Source organism: Parus major, chromosome 4 (genome assembly GCF_001522545.3).
Source record: "Parus major isolate Abel chromosome 4, Parus_major1.1, whole genome shotgun sequence".
In the NCBI taxonomy this organism is placed as follows: domain Eukaryota; kingdom Metazoa; phylum Chordata; class Aves; order Passeriformes; family Paridae; genus Parus; species Parus major.
The window spans coordinates 46,979,326-47,003,931 of NC_031771.1; the positions used below are offsets into that span (position 1 = coordinate 46,979,326).

General features: G+C 37.8%; 1 protein-coding gene across 1 annotated transcript; it reads right to left on the reverse strand.

The window, feature by feature from the left end:
• On the reverse strand, positions 1-22,009 carry PGM2 (phosphoglucomutase 2). The gene is made up of 14 exons (XM_015624251.3): positions 21,887-22,009; positions 17,335-17,502; positions 16,403-16,509; positions 15,961-16,045; positions 14,702-14,785; positions 13,943-14,136; positions 12,627-12,816; positions 11,869-11,966; positions 9,211-9,391; positions 8,999-9,092; positions 7,784-7,913; positions 5,140-5,329; positions 4,419-4,552; positions 1-3,580 (listed from the first exon to the last, which is right to left on the reverse strand). Exons 1-14 carry the CDS (start codon positions 21,956-21,958, stop codon positions 3,478-3,480), a joined length of 1,830 nt encoding a protein of 609 aa, XP_015479737.1. The 5' UTR covers positions 21,959-22,009; the 3' UTR covers positions 1-3,477.
• Between the last annotated feature and the right edge of the window lie 2,597 nt (positions 22,010-24,606).

The window sequence follows — 24,606 nt, forward strand, 5'->3', positions numbered from 1 at the left end:
TGGGCAAGAAGAAAAACTTTATTTACAGAAACTTTGTAGGTAAATCAGTTACATATTCAAGCACACATTTGTACAACATGAAAATTGCTTATATAATAAATCTTCCCTTGGAATGAATTCCAGTTATCGTTGTATTTGTTGTATATAGCAAATTTTATTTGTTGTATATAGCAAAATTATCAAATAAATCCTTTTGCAATTCAAGTACAGTACTTGAGTATCATAACAGTATTTTTACATAATATGCCATGGACTAAGTTCATAGCCTGTAAGGAAGATGGAATGTATTTACTTCCTTCCACCCAAACTGTTTCAATCCATCCCTGAATTTTAAATTATTCAGTAAATTTTATGAAACTGGGTTTGTAAAAAAACTAATAACCTTTAAGTGAAGTCCATTGGTCTCCTCCTAAAGCATTACTGTTTGGGGTTTTATTTTGGCAGAGTTTGGAGTACTATGCTACTCTTTCTGAGCCCTTCCCTCTAGTCCCATAGGCCTAATCCCCTATAGGATCAATGTTTACAACTGTCACTGGAATTGTGTTTTCATCTGTTATATAAAACAGGCTCATTTTACATGTTTTTGGTAATGTAGGGATGTGTCTTTCTCTAGAAACAGCCAAGAATTCCCTTATGCCTGAGTTCAGTCTGGGCTGCAAGCACTCTTCATTCCAGTCATGGCAATTCCCATTTCTGGATAAAACACTAGTACACCTGCTCCCAGTTCAAGGCTGCTCTTTTATAAATTACATTTGCCTGTGTTTTAATAGCTATCTTGAGAGTAATACTGTCTAAGTAGGCTTCATTATCTTACACAACACTTTAGTGTAAGAATTAGACTTAGAAACTGCAGCTTAACACCCGTTCTGACTTGCAATACTAACTTCTCTCTTCGCTATACTCTTGCTGCCTTTGTTTTGATTCTTTACTTCAGTACTAGATCCTCTTTTCTCTGATGCAACAGAAAGTTGGTAAAGACTTTAGCAATAACAAGTTTTCTCTTGTAATTTTGCAGTTTGTTGTAATTGCTCAAGCAGCTGCTTTTTTTGGTCACACACCCCCCACCCCCAAGTTGTGAACTTCTCTCTGGAATAGAGAAAGGAATGGAGCAAATAAATTCCTTTACCTTAGGAAGACAATGATAAAGATTAGGTCATCATCCAATGTCTGTACTGTTTCTGAAGATGCTCTAAAGCCATACTAAGGATGTTTCAGTACACGAGTGCATTGCAGGTCTCACTTCCAGACTTCTAACACTAGCAAAATCCTAATCCAGCTTTGGCAGATGTAAAATATGCCTCTCTAGCCTGTGATTTTAAGACAAACACATAAAAAAAATCAGAACCTCTAATCCTCTGTCTTCAGTTCTTCCCCATTAATTCAGTAAAGCATCCTTTAACATATTCTGTACCAAAATAAATGTGAGTCCTCCCAATACAAATGAAAGTAAAAGGAATGATGGAATGGTTTCAGTCTGAAGGCCCCTTTTAAAAATCACCTAGTTCAACCACCCTACATGATGCAGGGACACCTTTCACCAGATCAGACTGCTCAAAACTGCATCCAGCTTAGCCTTGAACACTTTCAGGCATCCAACAGCTTTGCTGGGCAACTTGTTCCCATTTCTCATGCCCCTCAGTATAAAAAAAAATAAAAATCTTTCTTTGTATCCAATTAAATCTATCCTCTTTCACTTTAAAACTGTTTCCCTTTGTCCTGTCTCTACAGTCCCTGGTAAAAAGTATGTTTCTTATAAGCTCTCTTCATATATTGAAAGATCTCATAGCCTCTTCTACAGGCTGAGCAGCCTCAGCACTCTCAGTCTTTTTTTCCCAGTACAGGTATTCTAACCCTCTGGCTGTTTTCATGACTTTCCTCTGGACCTACTCTAACAGGTTCATGTCATTCTTGTGCTGAGATGCAGTACTCCAGGTGGGGTGTCACAAGAGCAGAGTGGAGGGAAAGAATCACCTCCCCTGTTGAAACCCATGGCTGCAGGCTTGTACAGACCCACAAAACTTCTTCCAGCCCTGGGTGTAGCTCATCAAGGCCCAAATAGAAGGCACTGCCCCAGCCTGGTTCCTGAAGAACCATTCCTCTGTCTGCCTTCAAGCAAGGAGGAAGCCAGTAAGCAGATCCTGCATGATGGGATAGTGCTTTTTATCATGCCAGTGTCCCCCCCTTACACAACTAGCTCAGGCATGAAAACTCCCCTCTGGAAAAGTACAGGGACATTCACATGGAGGCCTGAAGGTATTCATTCTGATGGGTCATAATTCACTCAACTAGGCTGACTTGAGAGGCAGCTGTCATATCTTAGAAGGTGTCATAAACCATCAAAGATCCCTGAAGCATCCCCAGACTAATTTTTGAGGCCTCTCACCACAAGACTGCACATGATCTGCAGTGGTACATCAGACTGTAAAACTTCTTCTTCCAGTCCCCCCAGGGCTGCGCCTCTGTACCAAGCTGCACAACTGCTGCAATCTTCAAATTGCACTGAAAATAACAAGCACAGAAGACTTGAATTCTGGGAGGATAATCAAGTTTAGAAATTTTGCATTTCTAAGTATGTACCTATGGTTCTGACTATTAATGCTACACTGATATCCAAAGCAAGTACTGAAAATGCAGAAAAGCCCCATATTAAAGTCAACTGGCAAACTCCAAAAAACCCTCTCAGGCTTTGCAAGCACAGACAAGAGCATGCAATGAAATGGAAACTTCTGCTCTAAGTTAAACACAGAGTTATGCACCAAGTCATGGCAGCAAACAGTGTGAGAGGCTCCAAAATTGGGCTATGCTTTGAACTAATTAAGCTGTGTTCAGTGAGGCAACAGAAAGGTGCTGTATGTAGATATACTATCTTAATGGGTTCATAGTATTCAAAGACAGCTTGGTACACTTTGTGTCTCTAGCCTGGAATATGATATATAGTCCCACAGCAAATAGATATTTAACAAATTTGCTGTGAGTTCCTCATTTATTTGGGCCAAAATCCCTATAAAAGATCACTACTTCTGAATCATCTGCCCCAAGTTTGTCCATCTCACCACAGGCTTTAAATATTTCCTGTTAACAGGAGAACTTGCTTTGCAAATCTAAACCTAGACAAAGTTGCATAGTGTTTTCAGATTATATGCACACAAAAGAAACAAGTCACCACAAAACAGGCTGTTTCAGATACCAGAATATTACTTATATTTAATTAAAACAAATTTTGATTTAAATACATTTGCAGTCTACTTTCAGTTCATAAAGCTTTTAGTTCAACTGATGGGTTTTTTGGTCCATTAAGGGTAAAGGTACTTTCCTGTCAAAATAAGATACTAGAGCTAAGAGTACCCAAAGTAACTCTTAAAAGCAGAAGTCTTTATAGTCAGAGTTCTCAGATGTTTGGTCCTAAAAAAACTTCAACTCCTTAAATAATGCACTTCTAATGCTGCAAAACCCCATCAAGGTAGTTATTTTGCTATTTTACTCAGTCTTTCGTTGAAGTTTGTTTTTTTCTGGTTGAAAGAAGTGTTTTTCAAGAGCATTGACCAATTCATCTAGCTCCCTCTTCAGCTGTTCAGCATCACTGGAAAATGAAAATCACACAAACATAGAAAACAGTGAAACAATGGAAAAGCTAAAATGTATATTTTTAGTATGAAGAATTTTTAAATCTGTTGCATTGCTTTAGACAAACATTTTCTATTAATGCTGAAAGTGTATATATTTGATTTCTTATGGTAATGCACTGATGTTCACTTTCAGCTGATATACATGAAGACTAGGAAGAAATAGAACTCCATATATAATATATTTAAATATAATATGATAATCTATAATATATAATCTATAATAATATAGATTATTATATATATAGTATAATCTAAAGTGGAATGGCAAATTTGAGTTCTGAAGATCTTCTGTTACTAAATGTAAGTGATTTTAAGTGTAATTTTTATACTTGTAACAGCATTCTTAGATGACTTTTCATGTGTGAAAAAGTGTTATTTTCATTATATAAGCTAATAATTATTTATCTTTAAGATTGTATGATTTCCAAGGCTAACAGTTAAGGATATAATTATTAAACATAAAAGGGTTTGAAATATATTAAAATCCTTTATATTTGATTAAACAATTTTAAAGGATCTATGTATGTAAAAAAGGGGTGAAAATATTTGCATTTATTTAAGGCAGAATGTTTTTGCTGATATTGTTCACTGAATGCAAAACTGGGTTCAAAGAAATTACAGTAACAAGACTGTATCAATAAATTTTGCAGAGTTGAAGCTTTACACAAATACACTGACTAAAATGACTTTAGTAATATTATTTGATCATGGAGAGCTCCTATTTCACTAAAACAATACCAAAGATCCACACAGACTCTGCTTGACCAAATGTACTGCTGTAAGTGACAATACCTGTTTCCAGGGGGTGCACAAAGTTCAGAATAGTATTTGATCTTTGGTTCCGTCCCACTGGTTCTAATTGTGGCCACTCCTCCATTAGCAAAAGTGAATGTTATCATCTGGCTGCTTTTACTAGTAGGAAGTATCTAGAAATATTAAGAATTTTTTTTTAAACTTGGAAAGAGACTATATATAAACCCACAACTTGATGTTAGATAACATGACAAAAGCATCAGCCACAATTATAGTTAAGTTCTGTTTTCTTCAACATTGTGGTCTTGAGACCACAAGGATAGGCTTGCCCTCAGCCTGGAATCTGGTTGAACTGCATCACTGCTAGGTAGTTAATTTCAAATCTAGGCAACTCTTTTACTGCTAAAAGAAGTTGAGCTATCATGGCATTTCCCAAGAGGAAAGGAAGTGGAGATTGTGGAATAATGTAGAATCCAAAGCCACATCTTAATAGGCAGTTTAACTTGCACCCACAAGAAAACAATGCAGATTGCTGTAGCAAGGCAGCAAGATCCTCCTACTGCCCTTTACAAGCTGTCATCTTGGAGAGAAAAGTATACCATAAAACCTAACAAAAATCCCAACACCCCCTTGGCTTCACTTCCTCTCACCAAGGCAAAACAATTGTCACCAGTCTAACTTATTTACACGTTTAGTGTTTCTCCACAGAATGTTTTATGTATGTATGTATGCTTTACATGCGATTTAGAAAGATACTTACAGCCTTTTGATCTGGCTGGCTGCTGTCATACCCAGTAGTTAGATCCCTTATTCCAGAAACTTTAAATCTACCACAAGATTTTGGGTATGTGTTTTTTCCATCAAAATTTCTAAGGTTGTCAAAAAGCTGTTGAATAACTTTAGGATCATGGCAGATGAAATACGAAGCTTTGGTAATATGGAAGCCATATCTGTGAAGACACAATATTAGGGAATCCAGACACATTATACAACCTTCCAAAAAACAAAACTCATACTCATCCAACTGAAGCATCAGTTCATGCCCTTAAAATTAAAAAAAGGCATAAACAGCTTAATTATTCCATTTTACATACTTTAAGAAACTTCTGTGCAGATGCCTTTTATTTCTAATGATAAAAACAGTGTTTACAGCAAAACCAGAAGAAAAAAAGATACCATTATTGCCTTGAAGAGCTCTAACCACCAATGGAAGGGATTACAGCTAATAGCTTCTTTGAGTGGATTCCAGCTGATCTTTTCTAAGTAAAACAAATCCTAGATTGCTTTTTCCAATCACAATTCATTAAAGCATTTCTACTCTCCCATTAAAGTGTTTTTACTAAACCAAACTGTTCTGAATGTTGTCTCTCTACCTCACCTGTTTGCTGCCAGGTAATGTGATGCATCAAAGACGAATGACCCGGTAACACTGACTTTTCAAAACAGCATATTGTTGAAAAACATACAAGCCTGGACTGGTTGTTCAAGTGAGCTCTTGCTACAGATCAAGACTTGATAAATATCCTTGATGGCAGTGAAAATCTGAGCGGCAAAATCTTCATTAGTACTAGGATGTTTGCACTAAAAATCTGAATGCCTTCTTAACCAGAGTCATATTTATACTAAATGGACATCTTGAAGGTTAATAGTAGTTAAATTAGTCTTAGGAGTTCAGTAAGGGAATTAACAAAACCTATCCTGTATCTCAAATAAGTAATAAGCCTACTAGGAGCATGTCCTTTTCCTGATCTGCATTTACTTCAGGACAGATCCCCCTTCTACATTTCCAAAATACAAAATAGAGTTTCTTCTGTTTCAACTATAACTCAGAAGGCAAATCTAACAAAAAGGTAAAGTAGTAAGTAGTAGAAAAGTGCAACTCTATATTAGCCACAAACAAAAATCAAACACATACTAAACAATCCCTCAAACCAAAACAAGAACCCTCCTTCCAGCTCATTTTTAAACAACAGTTGAATCGGGCAGATTTGTATCTTTCCCTCTATCTGTAGCTCTGCCACAAAGTGACTATGAGCAGTGACATCTTACAGACTGCTTTTATGCTAAAGCAGCTCCAAGTCCTCCTCAGTGGCTATGTGCACAGCAGCATTGTGGCACAGCTCAATTACATTCTGTCAAATATTTTGCGGTCAACCTGAAGTGGGTGTTTACTGTATTAGGATATAAAAAAATAGTAAAAAAACCTCAAGCCAGAAGTTGAATATTTAATTCTTGAATATGCACTTCCAGCTAGTAGCATTTAAGGGAATTCTCACATCAGATACTGTATTTGCCACTCTAGGTATGAATTCCTCTTTCATGCTCTCATATCACACAATTTATGTACGCAGCATAAGCAAGTCTTTGCCACTTGATTCCTTCCTAAGGAGATGATGAAACAAGCATGGCTAATGCTGCACACAAATAAGAACTCAGGATTGGCAAAACAAGCGGCACAAAGGCTGGAATTTTCCATGAGTTTCTTTGCAGGTTCCACTCTCTCCTGTTAGTGTCTACAAGACAAGAAGAGTTGGAGAGTATCAAATAGCCCGTGCTTCTCCCTCCTTTAAAACAAACAACCCAAAACCTCCACAAAAACCACTCCCTGCCCCATGAAATCAAATATTCATCTTTGCTATTGATTTCTTTGAATCTATTAAAATAGAACAACAGAAAAAGTAGTGCCTCATATTAGAAGTTCTTGGAGGGATACCCAGCTATATATAGCCAAGAGTAATGGCTAGTCACAACATGAAGCTCAAATCTCATTAATCAGGGGCAGAAAGAGAAAAGGACAACCAAAACTCAACAACAATAATCTATCCAAAAAAGAAAAAAAAAAAAAGACTAATACAATAAAAAGCCTAATTTTAGAGCCAACTAGAATTAATTTAATCATAACTAGCCCTGCAAGGACAGAAGCAAGCTGGCTTCTATATACAGTATAAATAAGCCAGAGCTACTTAGACCCATTCTGCCATCAACATTTTTGTGTGTCTGGATCATTTGAGCAGCAAGAAACACTATAATCTCTACAGGTCAGCAATACAGCTGGCCAAAAACCTGCCCAATCATCTGTAAAAGGACCTAAGTGCAGAACTTCCCAAAAGGAAAAAACCTTTCAGACAAGTGAAGAAAACCAAAAAGATCTCATTAACTAATAGAGAATTAGTAAGGTAGTTATTATTATATCTAAAATACCCTGAAACAACACAAAACAAAGTAATAAACTTGTCCACAAGACAGGAACACTTTCTGGAAGCTACTATTAGCACAGAATTGTTTTAATAGTACAATAATCATATTTTAGTTCTTTATAAACTACAGGTTGCTATTGAGTCCCTATTAACCCCAGTATGTGAAATTGAGAAAATCTGAAAATAAAAAATTAGAATGGAACTCACTCATCATAGACAGCTTTCAGCTGCTGAGACAAAGACAAATTCCTGGTTGCCAAAAAGCTGGCCATTTCCGCAGTTATAACAGCAGCACTGACACCATCTTTGTCCAGAACAGCAGGACAGCACATATACCCTAAACAAGGAAAATTAGATATAATTTGACACATTTTTAACAGGAAATAGGATGAGGGGGAAGGTTAGCCAACATCTTTGAAAGGAGAAATGCACATTACCATAGTACAGACATTTTAGAGTCAAAACAAAAGTAGAAAACTTCTAACCAGTATTCATTTTAATAAGCAAGGTATTTAATGGAATTTCAAGACAGAGATTTGCATCGTATCAGTGCCACATGCTCCCAGGTCCTTATGGAGCTTTCTAGAAAGAGAAATGCCACACTGCAGGAATAATGCAAGTATAACATTGTCTCAAATGTGATTACCTTATACAGTAGCATAAGGTAACACTGATAATTATGTGTGAAATTAGTCACTTTCTCTGGTTCTCATACTTAAATACTTTAATAGCACTATAGCTTTACAATTTCCTTCTCATGAATTCATAACTTTCATTTGTGGCTTTCAACTATAGCTTTCCAGTTTACAAATGTAATTTGAAGTAGTTTTTACTTTATTTTATTCCCATTTACACTGAGCTTACATCTGTCAGGTAAAAATACTCAACTCCAAGTTTGGAAAATGTGTTTGTTTCTGTTTTTTAAAAATAGTTTATGCAGAATTTGCAATACAAATCTGCATAGCCATGCTACTGTACATATATACTCTTAGCCTACAAACTTAGTGCTAGGCAGAGATACAAAAGTTTTAACCACTAGTATCAATTAGCCAAATAGATAATTATCTGCTACTCACTGGAAATACACCCACTGTATTGAGGACACCCTTACGTTGCCATTTTTACCTTTTTTTTTTTTTATTTTTTTATTTCATTAATGAAACGCTAACAGAGCACTGACAAAAATTGCTCAGAGAAACTGCAGAATAGCCTTCCCTGGGGAGATTCAAGAACCATCTGGGCCCAACCCTGTGTAATGTGCCCTAGGAACCCCTTTTTGAGTAGCAAGGTTGGACCAAATGACCTCCAGCAGTCCCTTCCAACCTTACCCATTCTGTGATTCTCTGCAATTCTACCACTTTCTGCAGTTGTTCTATTTTCACTGTTTTGCAAGATATGAAAACATAACATTCTGTCCCTCACCTATAGCCTCTTCAAATGCAAAGAGAACAGCTTTCCCCTGGTCCATGAGCTGTTTGGCACGGTTGCCCATCCACTTGAAACCTGTCAGTGTTTCCTACAGCAGCAAGGAGAAATCAAAGGCATTAAAAAGGAAAGCAATGTTTTAAAAGCTTATGACACTTTGTAGGAAAGCTAATAAAAGAACATTAAATAACATGTAACATGTTGCTTACCTCAAAGTGAAAACCTTCCTTTAGTGCAATTGCTCTCAGGATTTTGGAAGAAACAGTACTGGATAACATGTAGACATCTTTAATGGCACAAGTATCCCTACTGTTATTTTTCCAGCAAGTGAAGATCCACCAGCCTAAAAGAGCTCCTAGTTCATTTCCAGAAAACACTTTCCATTCACCACTAGAGGCAAAAAGATATTAGAAAGTATGAACTCAAAGGATAACACAGGGGGCAAAAAAAAATAAATTTATTGGTTCTTCTATAAATTAATATTAACAAATAAACCACTGGCTTGGAATTCCAAGTTACAGTAACAAGGTATCACGTGTTCATAATGAACAAAGAAAAAAATTCCTCCCTCAATGCATTCTGAAACTGTTACCTTTCTCCTCCATCATACACATAAGCTTTTGCAGTTATCCAAAGATGAAACAGTGATATTACCAATATATTTAAAGTAAAACAAAAATTTTCAGCATACAAATTACAAACTCAGCGATTAAGACAAGCACAGAGAAACAAAAATACAGTTCTCAAGTGATCAGTATTTTTAGTTAGCCTAGTGACAAATACTTTTCATTTAATCACAAATACATCAATTAGTCATTGGGAAGATTGGAAAAAAAATCTAAAATGGGTAAAAAAGATTAATATTGATGTGTTGCTAGAACAGGCAAAAAATGAAGAAAAGAGGAGACAAATGTCAAAATTGTCAAAAAAATTCCCGGTCACAAAAGGGGACAGAGACACTTTCAAACTGACAAAACCAAGACCTACAGAAACAGTACCTGTTGTGAAAGAGAAGCAGACTCAGTCTCCTGCATTTATTGATGCCAACAGGCACAAAGCAATGCACAGCGGCAACTTAGTGTAAGAGTGTTGAGAGAGTGTGCTCTAGCAGGAGGTTCTGTCAAAGAAGAAGTACAGATACTGTAGAAGCCTATATTAATATTTGATTAGTGTATGAAAAGCTATGACAGAAGTCTGAGAAGACACAGGACTGGAAATTAGGAGACACCAAGACTGGCTAAGCAACGAGCATAGAGGTAGCAAAATGAGAGCACCACGCTCTCACTGGTAATGGACACAATAAACTAACACCCCTCTCCAAGTTTCTGATACCTCAAAGTTTTCAGACAAAAAGCATGAGGTATTTTGCACTCTTGTTTTAACCCATCATAAGTAGCATAATCCTTTTTATACCTTTTCCTCAATGCTGAATTGCCAATTGAGGCTGGCACAGACCAACACTATTGAAATATGAACCTTCCAACTAACACAGTGTAAGATACAGCAAAATGTCCAAAAAAGACCATTCTTCTTCCAAAGGCAGAGAAACCTCCTTAGTTCATGCTGTGAGGCTAATGAGTTTAAAATCACCCCAAAACTCCAAAGAAAATACTGCCACTTTTAAAGCTACTGCTTTAGTTTTTTTGGTCATCTGTTGAGGAAAATGGGTATTTGCACTGTCTCCTTTTATTGGACTTTGGAAATTTGTCTGACTGATACAGATCCAACTATTTAATTTATCCACATCCTATAAGGGCATCTAGCAGATGTCCATATCATCCCTTGTGTACCAAAGACCATTGCCATAATTTTACATCCCTCTTCTGGCTCTTATGCACAGGGAAATTATATATGCTGGCCCAGCAGCAGATTTTTTTTCTGCTCCTCTTGAAGCTGGAAACCTTGAAGTTTATTTTTACTAAGGATTTATAGCTTCTAACTGCGCAGATTAGTTTCTGATTTATCAAGATAGATAAAGAAGAAACACCACTACTTATAGATATGATACCAACTGCTTGAACTTCAGCTTTCTTTTATTCATCAGATAAAATCACAATACAGAAATGTAAGCAATTGTAGAAGTACAGGATATCAGAGGGAATGAAACAGGGGGACAGCCATATTGAGTCAGAACTATAGGTTCCGTTTCACAAATATGAACAATTTATGGTAAACCCCTGACTGAGCAAGTTTACCTTTTATGACCCCTTCTTTGACTGGGTATGCAAAGACAAATAATGCACATATAGGTGGCTCTTGAAAGGGAGAATACAAATGACTACACCAAGAAGTACCAAACTGTGAATAACCTTAAGGTGAAATGCGAATACATAACATTATGTAAAGAAGTGGGAAAGAAGTGGGAAACTGAGCAAGAGAAGCACAAATCATCTGATGATTAGTAAAGTGCTTGGTTTAACAGGATTTGAGAAAGAAGACACTCATATGAAGAACAAGAGATTATCAGGGAACTATACAGATTCTCCTGAATCCAAGTTATTGTTTCATAAACCTAGAATGAAAAAACGTTTATTGGTCTTAAGGGAAAAAAATCTAACTGAAAACCCACCTTTGAAAAGGTATGGCACAAAAATAACAATTCACATGCTTCTGTGGATGCCTAAACTACAGTAAGTGCCAACTATTTATTCAGGCTTCTGAACACTGTCTAATATTGATCATTATTTCATAGCCTGCCCCTATTGTGGTTTGCTTCATACAGTCTTCTCACATTTCTGTGTGTTTTCAATCCAAAAAATTACTACTGTGACTATTCTTCCTCTGCAATGCAAGTAACAAGAATTCTCCAAATGAATCTAACCTTGGGAGTAAAAATGTCAATGGTTTGCATTACTTTATTACCATACCTCTCTTGTTTCTCTGCCACTGCCAGTCGATCAGCATCAGGATCATTTGCTAAAATGATTCTTGCCCCATCTTTTTCAGCCAAAGCAAAAGACAATGTCTGGAAAAGTGGAAAGCAGGACGAGATGAGCATTAATATTCCCAAATAATATTTTCACTTTCTTTATAGGTTTTAAGTAATTTTCCCAATTTATTTAATCTCAAACACACAATCATTATGTGTCTCTCAAAACACCCAAGAACTTCTAGCCTGGCAGCAGAAGAACATAGTCAGGACCTTTGACTTTACCTACATCATTCCACTTCTGTAGCACAACTTAAAAGCTACCTCGATTTAATGGGATCCTTCAAAAACAAAGCGTAACAGAAATAGTAGCAGAAACTCTAACCACCTGTCAGGACTTCTGCCCCCTCCTGGTGTTGTGTCAGAACAAAAGAGGAGAAGCCTTCCAAAATCAACTGTGAAGATTTTTATTATTATTTTATTTTTAAAAATTAACTACCACTTTGTCCCATGTGCAGAGCCTGCCCATTCTGTTAAAACAGAACAAAGTAGTTCAAAGCTATAGGTAATTACTACCTGTCTGGTTCAAAGAGGGCTATGTTAATGAAAGGATACCAGTTAACTCTTCACTAAATGTAAGGCTATGAAACAGATTAAAAATAGACTTTCCACCAATATCTACAGCTGTGACTTTTGGCAAAAAGGAAAACACCGAGAGACATCACAACTATTACATAAATAAATAAATTTATTTACCAGAACACCTTTGCCTTCTTCAGGATTTGGATACTTCACTGTGGGAAAATCTGGATCAGGATCTTTCTGCTCCGGAACAGCAAAAGGAGGGCTGAGGTCAAATGCCTTGAATGCCAACTGCACAAATTTATGTCCTACGCCATGCACAGAAGTATGAACAAATTTCAGGTTTGTTTCCTTGTTTATATTCCTGAAATAAAACAGGTCAGTAGTAAACTTGGACATGGAAGACTGTTCTGCACAAAACTGACTATGTTTGGAAACAGATACAACTCAGTATTCTATACCACTGTTCATAAAATTATGAATTAAAGGAGGTGAGATTTTAAAAGCAATGGCTTGAAAATCAGCTTAGCCTCATTTTTCAACAATATGAGTCACTCTTGAAATCCAACATCCTGGTATGTGCAAATCACTGGAGAAAGAAAGACAGTGCACTCTACATATCCCAGACAAGGCAAGTGGAAAGAGACTCTTCATCCCCAACTCTAGCATTTAAACCAGCCCCAAAGACTGTGAACACAGAGAGTCAACAGCAGCCTGCCAATTTGAGCATACTCACTTTTAGGATGTAAAAAGTGTTGGGCATACCTAAAATCATGCAAACTCCTAAGGAGACATTTAAATCCAATTCTGAAAAAGCAGTTTAGTAGCCCCAGCTTTCTAGTAACTCCTTTTGACTGCTTTTAGCAAGAGTAAGAACATGGTTACTGGTGGTTAAAATTTCTACATAAAATAAGCAGATCTAAAAGGTTGATACTCATCTACTACATAAATCAATTCTAACTGTTAATCACCAAGAAAACATCCACTTCATTTTGCTGAGTAAACATTTTACTAAGCAAGTGGTAGGAATAGGCTGTTGTAAGGCCCCCAAGGCTACCAGGAGCAAAAGCAAGGCTGGAAGGACAGAGCAAGAACTTTTTCATCCAGAACTGGCTTAACAACCTGGTTCACTGTCTCTCAGAATATTGTTTTAAGGTTGGTGGGCTGTCCATGCCAGCTCACCTCCAACAGCTCCAGTCTTGCTGTGACACCTGGCTGATGCATGGCCATGAAAATACAGGGAGACATCATCAGAAATTTGCTCACTTTTCTGGGTTTGACTTCTGCCAGGACAGCTTTATGAACTGTTTTACTACACCACCACACAGCTGCCAGTGCTACCACAAAAGACAACAAAAAGGCACAGACAGAACTGGATCATGGCAGGACTGTGGCCACCCTCACTTTCATCAATTTAAACTGCCTGGCTAACATACTAGATGGAATATCCTATCCTATATTTAATTCTTAAAGGAATTAACACCAGTCACCTGTAAAAGCACTGTTTCTGTATGTCTTTGAAATACTCCTTATTGACCATGGCATATGGATCATGAAGTAGTGAGCTGCTGTCAATCAGTTTGTCATCCCAAGCCTGAGGCCACGGTTCTTGGTTCTCCTCAATAGCCTGAGAAATTCCTTTGTCATGAGGAGAAATGATCTGAGCACCGTTTTCCCAGTAAACCTAAATAAAACAGGTAAGTGAATATATGATCATTAATCTTGTAAGATAGTTTTGTTATGTTTTTGTTGGTTAAGGTGCAGCACATTCACTATAGCATTACAGTAAATTAGGCTTAGGTATACCCAAAGTATTCTGTTCATATTCTCAGTGTTTCTTCTCACATTCCTTTTTTATTCTATTAAAAAAAAAAGCAGTTTAATTTTATCAAAAGATATCAAGATCTATAATGACACACAAAACAAGGCCTGGTCATTTACTGAGAAAACTTCCATTTTTGTATTTTGGAAACAGTCTGTATAAGACTGCCTAGCTGCTGAATGACTGGCAATTCAGCTGTGTTTTTTAGTGTGGACAGCAGATTACAATGGCATTCTGCTTTCTCAAGCAAAGACTTTAATTACATTATTAGTTTAAGATGATTCTACCTTTAAGTACATAGAATAGATAGGAGAGATAAAGAGACTAGCAATTAATTTAGTCTATACCATTATAAGAACTATATACAATTGCATTAGTTTCTCTACATGGAAAAAACAGAGCCAGAAAATAGATCACATTGGAATACCTTGTAACCATTGTCTTGTTTTGGATTATGGGAAGCAGTAACCATAATTCCAGCACAAAGCTTCAGATGAGTTACTGTGTATGGCTGTAACAAGAAAAAGTTACTTGAGTAGAATGTGCAACATATTATATATTATTTCTTCTCATGCCCATATAATACTTCCATAGTGGTGAATGAAAAGTCAGGATGTGATTCCTACACACTGACTCCTTAAAGCAGAAGCTAAATAGTACTTGCTTCACTAGAGTCCATGAGGCACAACTTCAGCCCTTGCTTTTTCTTGCACATTTTTCCATTTATATGTTATTAATATTGTTCCAGATGCCTTGTGAATCTTTAGGGTAGTGTATTTCTAGAAGGAAGCCAGATGCACATGCTGCCTACTCTAGAATGATTTGAGGTACCTGAGACCTTAGAGGGTGCCAAGTCTGTTGGGGTAATGACCAAAGTCAGCACAGGACAGAGAACTGCAGCTCAAGCAGTCTCATCCATGCTGTCTTTTGGGAGCAGCCTGGGGAGCAACTACTCCATTGGGGTTCAGAAAGGAATTGTTTTGGAGAGAGCTCTTATAAATTAGCTCAAAACAGGTGGAGTGAATGAAAAATAAAGCATTATTCACAAACACAGCTCCAGTTTTCATTTACTCCTATTTCACTTTATTTAATAGTGAAATGCAATCAACTGCAGCTCTTGCAACACCACTTTAAGCAGCACTATTAAGAATTTGAGCCCAAATCTACAAAAAAAAAAAAAATATCAGTATAAGAATGCTGTGTTCTGTTTGCAATGCTCACTGGAGCAATTGGTATAGAGAGAAATTATTGCTTTTAGTACCAGGGCCAAGAGCAGGGCTTTTCTATATTGCTCTGGAGACACCTGGTGTTTTGATGAGGCCATCGTGGACACACTCCAACAACCCTTCTGGCAAAACATCACTGCACTCCAACAACTTGCTATTATGGATTCAATACTCACCCCTTGTTCCCCAAAAAAAAGGTAAAAATCCTGCCAAATGTGAGTGTATGTTTCAGACTTCAGACTCCACAGTAATCTGCTGACATTCCACATTCTCCCTTCTTTTGCTATGGATGTTGTAAACTATATTTAGCTAAATAAGTACAAGACTGACTGCAGGAAGAGCCTAAGAAGTAAGAACTATTTGTGTAGTTATCCTTAATATAAATAATGCAAGGTTATCTGACAGAATTTGTATATATATAAAGATATAGTACATAAAAAGACATAATAGAAAAACCTACCACAAAGGGGGTTGGTATTATATCAGAGAATAGATAAACTGGAACTCCCTGACTGATGAAGGTATTGGCAGCAAGTCTTGCAAACCTAAACAGGAAGGAAAGATACCTTGGGAATATATTCATTTTCTTACCAATTAGTTTGCTAGAATTCACAGCTTTCCCTCCTACCCTAATGCAATTACAAAATCCTGACAGCAAACACCATCACTTACCAATATATCTCAATTATTATACAGACCCAATTTAAATGTGTTCCCTTCCTATTCCCAATAGACAAAGCACACCTCTAACAACTGCTTTGGTATTACCAGTATGTAAGAATATTGTAAAACCCACATATTAATTCACTTTACAGAAAGAAAATATAGTTGAAGTAGATATAAATCCATCATGGATCACACAAGGCATCTACAAAATACTAAATACAAAAAATAAGAAGTACCTTTTGCTACTTCCTCCACTGGAAAGATGAGCACGAGCATCAAACCCAATCACAACTCCTCTCTTTTTCAGGTCACTGAAATTCTTCTCAAGGTATCTGCAAAATCCCTAAAGACAACAACAAATCCACCTCATTAACTTAATACTGATGTTTAATTTATCATAGCATTAAGATGATTGCTAAGATGGTGATGTCTTAGGAAGGTGAGCAGACAGCATCTCACTGAACTACTCTGGGATTCAGCTTGTTCAGGACCAATAAACACCAAGAAATATCAGAAACCTTCCAATCAATATTATAAACCTGGACAGCATTTAAGTACTTTTTAAAATATCAGAACCAACTCCAAAAAGAACAGGTAACACAATTAGTCCAAAATGCAGGTTTTGAGAAATGATTCAGCTGTCTTAGGTCTCACATGAGGAAAAGAATAGCTGGTCTATATTTCAAATCTCACCCTTAATAATGACATCTCTTTAGCACATGCGACATCACCACTACAGGCTGAAGTTATTCAAGGTTGTGGGCTTTTTCCCCAAGTAGATCTACTTTAGGATCTATGTATGTATATATACCTTCACTGCTTTTATGTTAATCTGTGTCCAGCACACACAAAGCTTAGCCAAATGTTGGCCACCTTTGTAGTTGTTACAACAGCACTAACTGTTACACTTGACCTTAATTGCAGCTGTGTATAAATTAAATTGCAAATCAAATATAGAAAGTAACTTCTTTTAATGGTTTAATAGCTTCTCTCTCCTTGTTTTCAGAGATCAGCACTCAGCTAATAATTATAATTTAATTACTTCTGAAAACTGGAAGAATAGGATACAGCTCATACTTCCATAGAATACTTATTTGCTTGCCATAAATGAGGCTCTTCCATTCATATACACAACCAGCTAAGTGAGATGAAGTGCTGAACACAATACCTGGGTTGTCTGGATAATAGTCAAGTCATTCATGTGGGAAATCCCTGCTCCCATGGCAGCTCTGAGCCCTGCTGTGCCAAACTCCATCCGTGAGCCAAAGTATTTCTGCAGTTCTCCGGCATTTCCTTCCGCAAGCAATTGTTTCACGATTGCGTAAGTTTTTGGATTCTGTTGATACAAAATTCAGATATTCTCAATGAGGTTTTGTTTGTTTTAACAGAACTGACTTTCTGTCCCAATCTCTGGGTTTCAGTATAAAAACATGGCACACAACCTCAAGAACAACAGAACTCCTGCTGTCTTAATTTTAAATCAGTACAACCTCAAATATTATTTACTTTAGATTTCTCTCCTTAAGTGAACATGCTACCTGGACAGCAACATGTGTGTGTATGTATATATATCTTGCAGTTTGAAACATTAAAAGATTTCCAAGATGTTTTTATGTATTTTAATGTTTAATGTTTTCTATTTTTAAAAACAAAACAAACAAAAAGCAGCACTTTCACAGTTCAGAGAATTTTTCCTCATCACAAGAAATACTCTAAACATTTAAGAAAGTAAGTTTAAGTAAGCTGATTATTAAGAAATATTTGTTATTTCTCTAGCACTATATGTAGCATTTAAAACAAATTAAATCATAACCTTGTCCCAAGACTGGCTAGTACCAGAGGTTGCAGCAAAACTAAGCAGACTGGGCAGAAAATAATTTCCAACATATTTCAGGTAATGCTTTTAAAAATAAGCACAACCCCATGATGAAAACCTAGAAATTACAGTCAAATTCTTAAATAAAATTACTCGAGAGTGGCAACAAAAAGGCCATGTCAGACCACTTGAGAACAGTGAGGAGTTTCTAACTTTCACTGCTTTTCTTCATATATTGCTTTCACAGATTCTCTATTGTTATTTACTCCTTTTGTTTCCAGACTTAGGGAATTATCAAAGTCCTGTATACCTCAACTTCTCAGCATAATAACATGAGACTTGTGAAGTTCAGTATTTGGTTTCTTGAGAGCTGACAGGCCAAGAGGACAGATGGTGGGTGGCAGACTCCTAACAGGATTACCTAGGGAGGCAGCAGGTTACTCACTGCATGAGTACACATACTTTACTCTGGAGTACAAAGATTATAATTTCCAAAGGGACACAAACTTAATTTCTAGGCAATCAAATGACCTCATAAAAGTCATAGACTTTACTATTTCCTGGATGACCTAGGTATGCTTACAGCAAGGGAAAGCATATCATCCTAGGCAAACAGGAAAAAAACAATTAAATGTAAAACCAACTGTCTTCTGCAGCTTCAGAAAATGCTGCAGAACACACAAGAGTATTAGGCATGTGAGTAAGTTTGCCTACAAAGGTATAAACATTCTGCACATCAAACTGAGACCAGAGTTGGGATGTCCCAACCACTGACCTGTGTTCCCATTGCCTCAGGACAAACAACATAGTTTAAATACTTAAAAGGCTAAAGAGCCTTCGGTACTAATAAGCAAACTGCATAATGCAGAATAAATTAAAGAATTAAAAAAAAAAAAATCCACTTCTTGAGTGCAATTAACAATTAGGTACCCCAGAATTACTGATTTTCAGTGCAAAATTTACCAATTTACCAGTCCAAGAATGTAGTAACTGACACTTCCTCGTAGGCAGCTTGACACAATTATCTATTATTATTGAGTAATTACATTCTGTAAGAATAAATATAATTCAATGTTGTTATGGAATATATAGGACAGCATGACTGACTTTAGGCTGTTTACAAGTTGACGTCAAGTTTTTGCTTTAACATCAGGCCTATGTCTCAAAGGTAAAGCCTGAATGACACCATTTGCATCCATTTTTGTACACTGCCTAGTCACCTTTTATTTCCTCTCTGTGAGCTTTGTGCACACAAGTCATCTCTTACTACTGAAATGAGCATTTTTTTAGGTAGATACTACAAGTGTTTGACAGACTAGGAGCTGTAATGCCAATGCAGAAGGGCATCAGGAACATCCTGCAGCTCTCACAATCAAGCAGCTGTTTGCTGCTGTTAGAGGAATTTCCCAGGTTTGGTATGTACTGTGAAACTAGAGAGAACCTCCAGTTTTTTAAGTCTGGTTAAATGTACACATCCAGGTGGCTGCCCGCATCTTAAGAGTTTCAGGCCATAAAATTGTCTAAAGAAAACTTGGTTGCATTAATTTTTCTCCACTTCCTGCCTCCGCCCCACACCAAATAATGGTAAAAGCTAGGCCAAGTCTATTCAATTTGGAAGAAGGATTTTTCCAGAACTGTTGTTATAATTGTTTATGGCTATATTCTCCTAAGAATCTGCTGCCTTTTTTTGGGGTTTTTTTGTTTGGTTTTTTTTTGTGGAGAATTCTATGATGCCATTTTACGCAGCTAAATAAAAAAAACTAATCTTAGTTTTGGCTTTTTCTTCTGCTTAAACAAACTCTTCACAGCATCTCTACCAAAGAAAGACCAAATTGGATAAGAAGGATGAAGTGCTGGCTTTTTCCCTTCTTATTGAGTCTCTCAGGTTATGCTTTTTCTGCTTTCAAATTAAACCAGATGTGAGTATGGGAGTACCATTTCTGTGAGTACAGTGGCAGGTGATTTAATACCAAGTTAATATCCACTAGTGCAATTAGCTTGAACATCACCTGGTAACACTCAAGTTATTTACTTTTATTAATCCACTACAGGAAGACCCAATGACTTATCATCAGTAGAGGAGTCCCCACAAGGTTTTAGAGGAGAGGAAAAGCTTCTGACTAAACAGATTTTATTTTTATTAAAACCAGAAGCTACCTTCCATTCATAATTCTATGACAGATAGTAGAAAGAATGAAAAAAATGCTATTACTGTAATGAACAGAGTGATGAAAACAGCCTGGTAACAAGCACAGTAATTGTAGGTAGGAACTTCCAGTTAGGTCAGCAGAACCTCCATCAGCCATAAGGGCTTGCTCCTGCAGACAATTATTTTGTAAGAAACGTAGGGCTTATCATCATTAAATATTAACCTATCTCTGCATGTCAAAGAGGAACTTCTTTTTAATATCAGAGTAAATGGACAAGGGTTATATGTGATTCTGTTGCTCAATACAAACATGTAACAACTCCCTGAGAAATTAAAATACCTCACCATTTCTGAGCAATCAGCAATGGGTATTGCAAACTAGTCAATTATTACTAAGTCAAAGATGCAAGTGTTAACAGAGGGCTAAACTTTCAAAAGTAAAGATGCTATAAGGGATACTGCATTAGATTTCCAGAGAGTTTACCATATTCCAGAGGGAATAAGCAGTTGAAAAGCAAATTATTACACAGATAATAAGAAGCTTTAAAACCAAACTATTTTCTCAAAATCAATTAAACTGGGAAAAAAAGGCACAAAAGCTTATTGTAATTTAACGTGACACATTAGCATTTCTGAAAAGAGGACTAGTTTGGCACAGTTCTATCATTTATAAAACCAGAACTTGGTAACTGGTCAGTTAAGCAGCTGACTGATCTTTGATAAAGAATCACAGCAAGCTCGAGGTACTTCTAATGATGTCCTTTAGAACCTGGAAAGAACACTAAAAAAAGAATTATTATATGCTTCCACTGATAATTTTGAAATAAGTAGAAGATGCCTTACCAAACAGGTATGTGTGCTGCACAAAACTCAGCATTGTTGAGTCCTCAGGCCACTTCAGTCACTTTAGTCACTTTAGTAACTGAAGAGGGTGCAACGGCCAGTGTGTTCCAATAAAACCAAAACAACAAATTATATGAAAAGGGACATAAAAAATGCAAACCAAATGTGCCAATAGTGGTGTGCATCTCAGTGGGACCTGCAGCAGCAAGCAACTACATAACCATTTCCAGAACATCACTATGGCGAGATGCTTCTTTCTTTAGGTATGTGGAAAACACAAACACAGAGAAGATTTTAGTTCTGCATATAGAGCTGTCAAAACCAAAAACAAAGATAAGTCTCAACAGGAAGGGAAATAATACTTGAAGAAAAACCAGGACTGACAACTTCTGCATTTCCAAGTGTTTGTGAAGTGAGCCCACATGTCTCTTGGGATCAATATTTTAGTAAACAAAAATCGGAAGGCACCAGGAGGTTTTTAACACCAAGAGACAGGTAACACGGCAATGTGTGCTGGTCATTAATAATTTAAGTCTATCAACTGCCCTGCGACTGAAGCGGTTCGGAACAATACAGGCCCTTTTGAAACAGACGTTCAGTGCAGCTAAAAGCCAGACTGAGACCATCCGGGGGGGGTTTCGGCACGGAAGCGGCGGCAGGTGACGGAGCCGCAGCACCGCGCGGGGGGCGGCAGCAGCCCCGCAGCCCCACCTGATGGGGATGGACAGAGGGGTAGAGGGAGAGCATCCCTTGGTCAGAGAGCTCTGAAAGCAGAACCAAAGGAGCAAACGGGTGCTTTTACCGCACCCCAAACCGGCACAGTGCAACAGCCGGGCGTCACCCCGCGCCTCCTGACCCTTCTCCAGCCTGCCCCCACCCAGCCCCTGCCTGGCCAGAACCGCCGCCCCTCACCTTATCCCAGAGCAGCCACTGTTCGGCCGCGCGGCGGAACGCAGCATCCCCCGCGGAACCCCGCGCTGCCATCCCGCTGCCGCCCCAGCCGCCGCCACTCGGCTCTTTCCCTCTTCCGGAGCGCGGCCGCTCCGCTCCGCCCGCCGCCCCGCCCCTGCTCCGCCCCGCCCGCCCGGGACGGGGTCAGGGCCGGGGCCGGGGCAGAGGCCGCGGCCGGACAGGGCGGCTCCGCCCGTGTCCTGCCCTCCGGGGCCGGGTCGGGGCTGTCGCGGGGGGAGAGCGGGGGTTTAATAATACTTCCCCGGGGCGCTGAATGTTGTCACAGCCCCAGCGGAGCTGCGGCTGTGGCCCAGGGGAGCCCCGGGCAACTCTTGGTCCCAGCGCCCGCACTGCGCCGAGCGGAGGAGGAGCGTTCCCAAATACCTTCTTTTTTCTTTTTCTTTCTTTTCAAAGTTCTTGTCTAATGCTTTCTGGGACCGCTCTGAACAGAGTGGACAGAACCATGCAACTTGCAAAATGCCACAGTCCTGAAAACTTCGTGATCTAATGACACTAGAAGAGGCTGAAAGGAAAGAATAGCCAGCTGCTGCGATGAACACAGTTTTTCCGGAAAACAATACAGTGTAAACTATTTCAAAATACCACATAACAGTTAGATTCTTCCTAGTGATTCTTGCAAAATTGAATTTCCAAGAAAGAGTTCAAAACCCAACAGTTTTTAATGAGAAGCCCTAGATACTGAGTTGGAGAAAAACTGGTTGACTATGTGTTAAAACTGAGACATAAAGGATGAAGGGTTTTTCCTTTTTTTTTTTTTTTTCCCTCCAGCTGTTACGAAACCCAGCGGAAATTGCCAAAATAAAACTCAAAAAACCCATTCAATAAACCAAGTAAGTTTGCTGACTTTATACTCTTTGTCAGGAACTTAAAATACTGTGCCTAATTTTAATTTAATCTTCTTCAAAACAGGTGAAACCATTACTAAATTCAAATTCATGCTAGAATTTCAGGGCAAGGTACTGTGTGGAGTACCTAAAGCATCTCTCTCAATCTACTCAAGTACCTACTTACTCAAGGGAAAAGTTCCAGATGAATATTGAATGTTAAGCATTGGGCTCAGTGTGGCTGCAGCTACACAGGATTTTCACACCAAGTATGAATTAAATGACATTTGTCTGTTAGCTGAATTAGGCTTTAGCTATAACACCACAGCATCAAGTTGCTTTATTTAACTTGCAGATAGGAAGAGCAATGAATGCATCAATGGCGCTCATCAATGTCTTCAGCCATGTTTTGAATTTTATATTATCTACAACTATATATTGTTCAGAGGGATTTTACCAAAGTATATATTATATACCAAAGTATATAAATACCTGAAGGGAGGATGCAAAGGGGATGGAGCCAGGTTTTTTTTCAGTGGTGCTCACTGACAGGACAAGAGGCACAAACTGAAACAGAGGAGGTTCCAGGTGAACTTTAGGAAATAATTTTTCACTGTGATGGTGACTGAGCACTGGCACAGGTTGCTTAAGTTGGTTTTGGAGTCTTCATCCTTGGAAATATATAAAGGCCATCTGAACATGGTTTTGGGCAAGGGGGTCTTGAGCAGGGAAGTTTGACCAAATGACCTCCAGAGGTCTTCTCCAACCTCAACCATTCTGTGAATTTGAGATGTTGGTACATTCTGTAATACATAAGAAGTTTTATGTTCTGGCAAGGAGCCTATTTTTTTCTCTGCTGACTTCTGCAGTACTGTGATACAGCTGAAGAGAAAATTTGTGAAATGCTAACAGAAAATGAATGTCAAAACCACTGATATTTTCTTGTTGTATGTACAGATATTAGATTTAAACTCTTCTACCCAGTTTCCCCATTTTCAGTACGTTTTTAGTGCATGATTCATTCTCCATTTGCAGTCACCTGGACATGACAATTGCTATTTGTGTTACCTACAGAAATAAAAGGACTAAAGATTATGGGATATTAAGAATTTAATAATGGTAAGAATTTAAAGTTAGCTTTAGGTTCTCAGAGCTTAGAGTGCATATTTGTCCTAGCTCCCCTAGTTTAAGCAGTCTGAAAATTTAAAGGTATTTTATTAGTATGAAGATATTATTTAAAGATATTTATTAGTAATGAAAATTTTCACTTTCATCACTAGCTTGAAATACTAGTAGGGGGCAGGAGAGAAAAAAGCTTTGATTCTGCAGCACAGATTGACTGTGAAACTGTGGTGCACATTGCACGTTTCAAAAAGCACATATAGCCCTCAGAAGAGGATGTTGTCTTAAATTAAGCACTGTTCTCTGAGAGAGGGGAGGGGGAAGCAGGGGAAGAAAAGGAAGGATGTGGTGGGTATGGTATTCCTGGCTTGAATTTTAGTATTTGTTCTCCACTTCTGTTGTCTACCAGCTAATGCAAGGATGTGTCAGATTATTTTATATTTCCTCTTGGAAAATTTTTCTCCATTGTTTATTGTAAGCTTTTGATTCACAAATTAAAGTTTTTTATAATTTCCTCTGTTTAGCATAGATTCCTGATCTCTGGTAGTCAGGCAGATCTTGGATCCTGTGGCAGCAGAACTATTAAAACATGCTTTTTCTCTCTTGTTCTAGGCTGCATTCAGTTTCTAGGTTCAAGGATAAATTAACTAACGTTTGTTCAACAGATAGAGCTAATGCCAGTTCTTTTCAAGTATATTTTGGATTGCTGCCCTT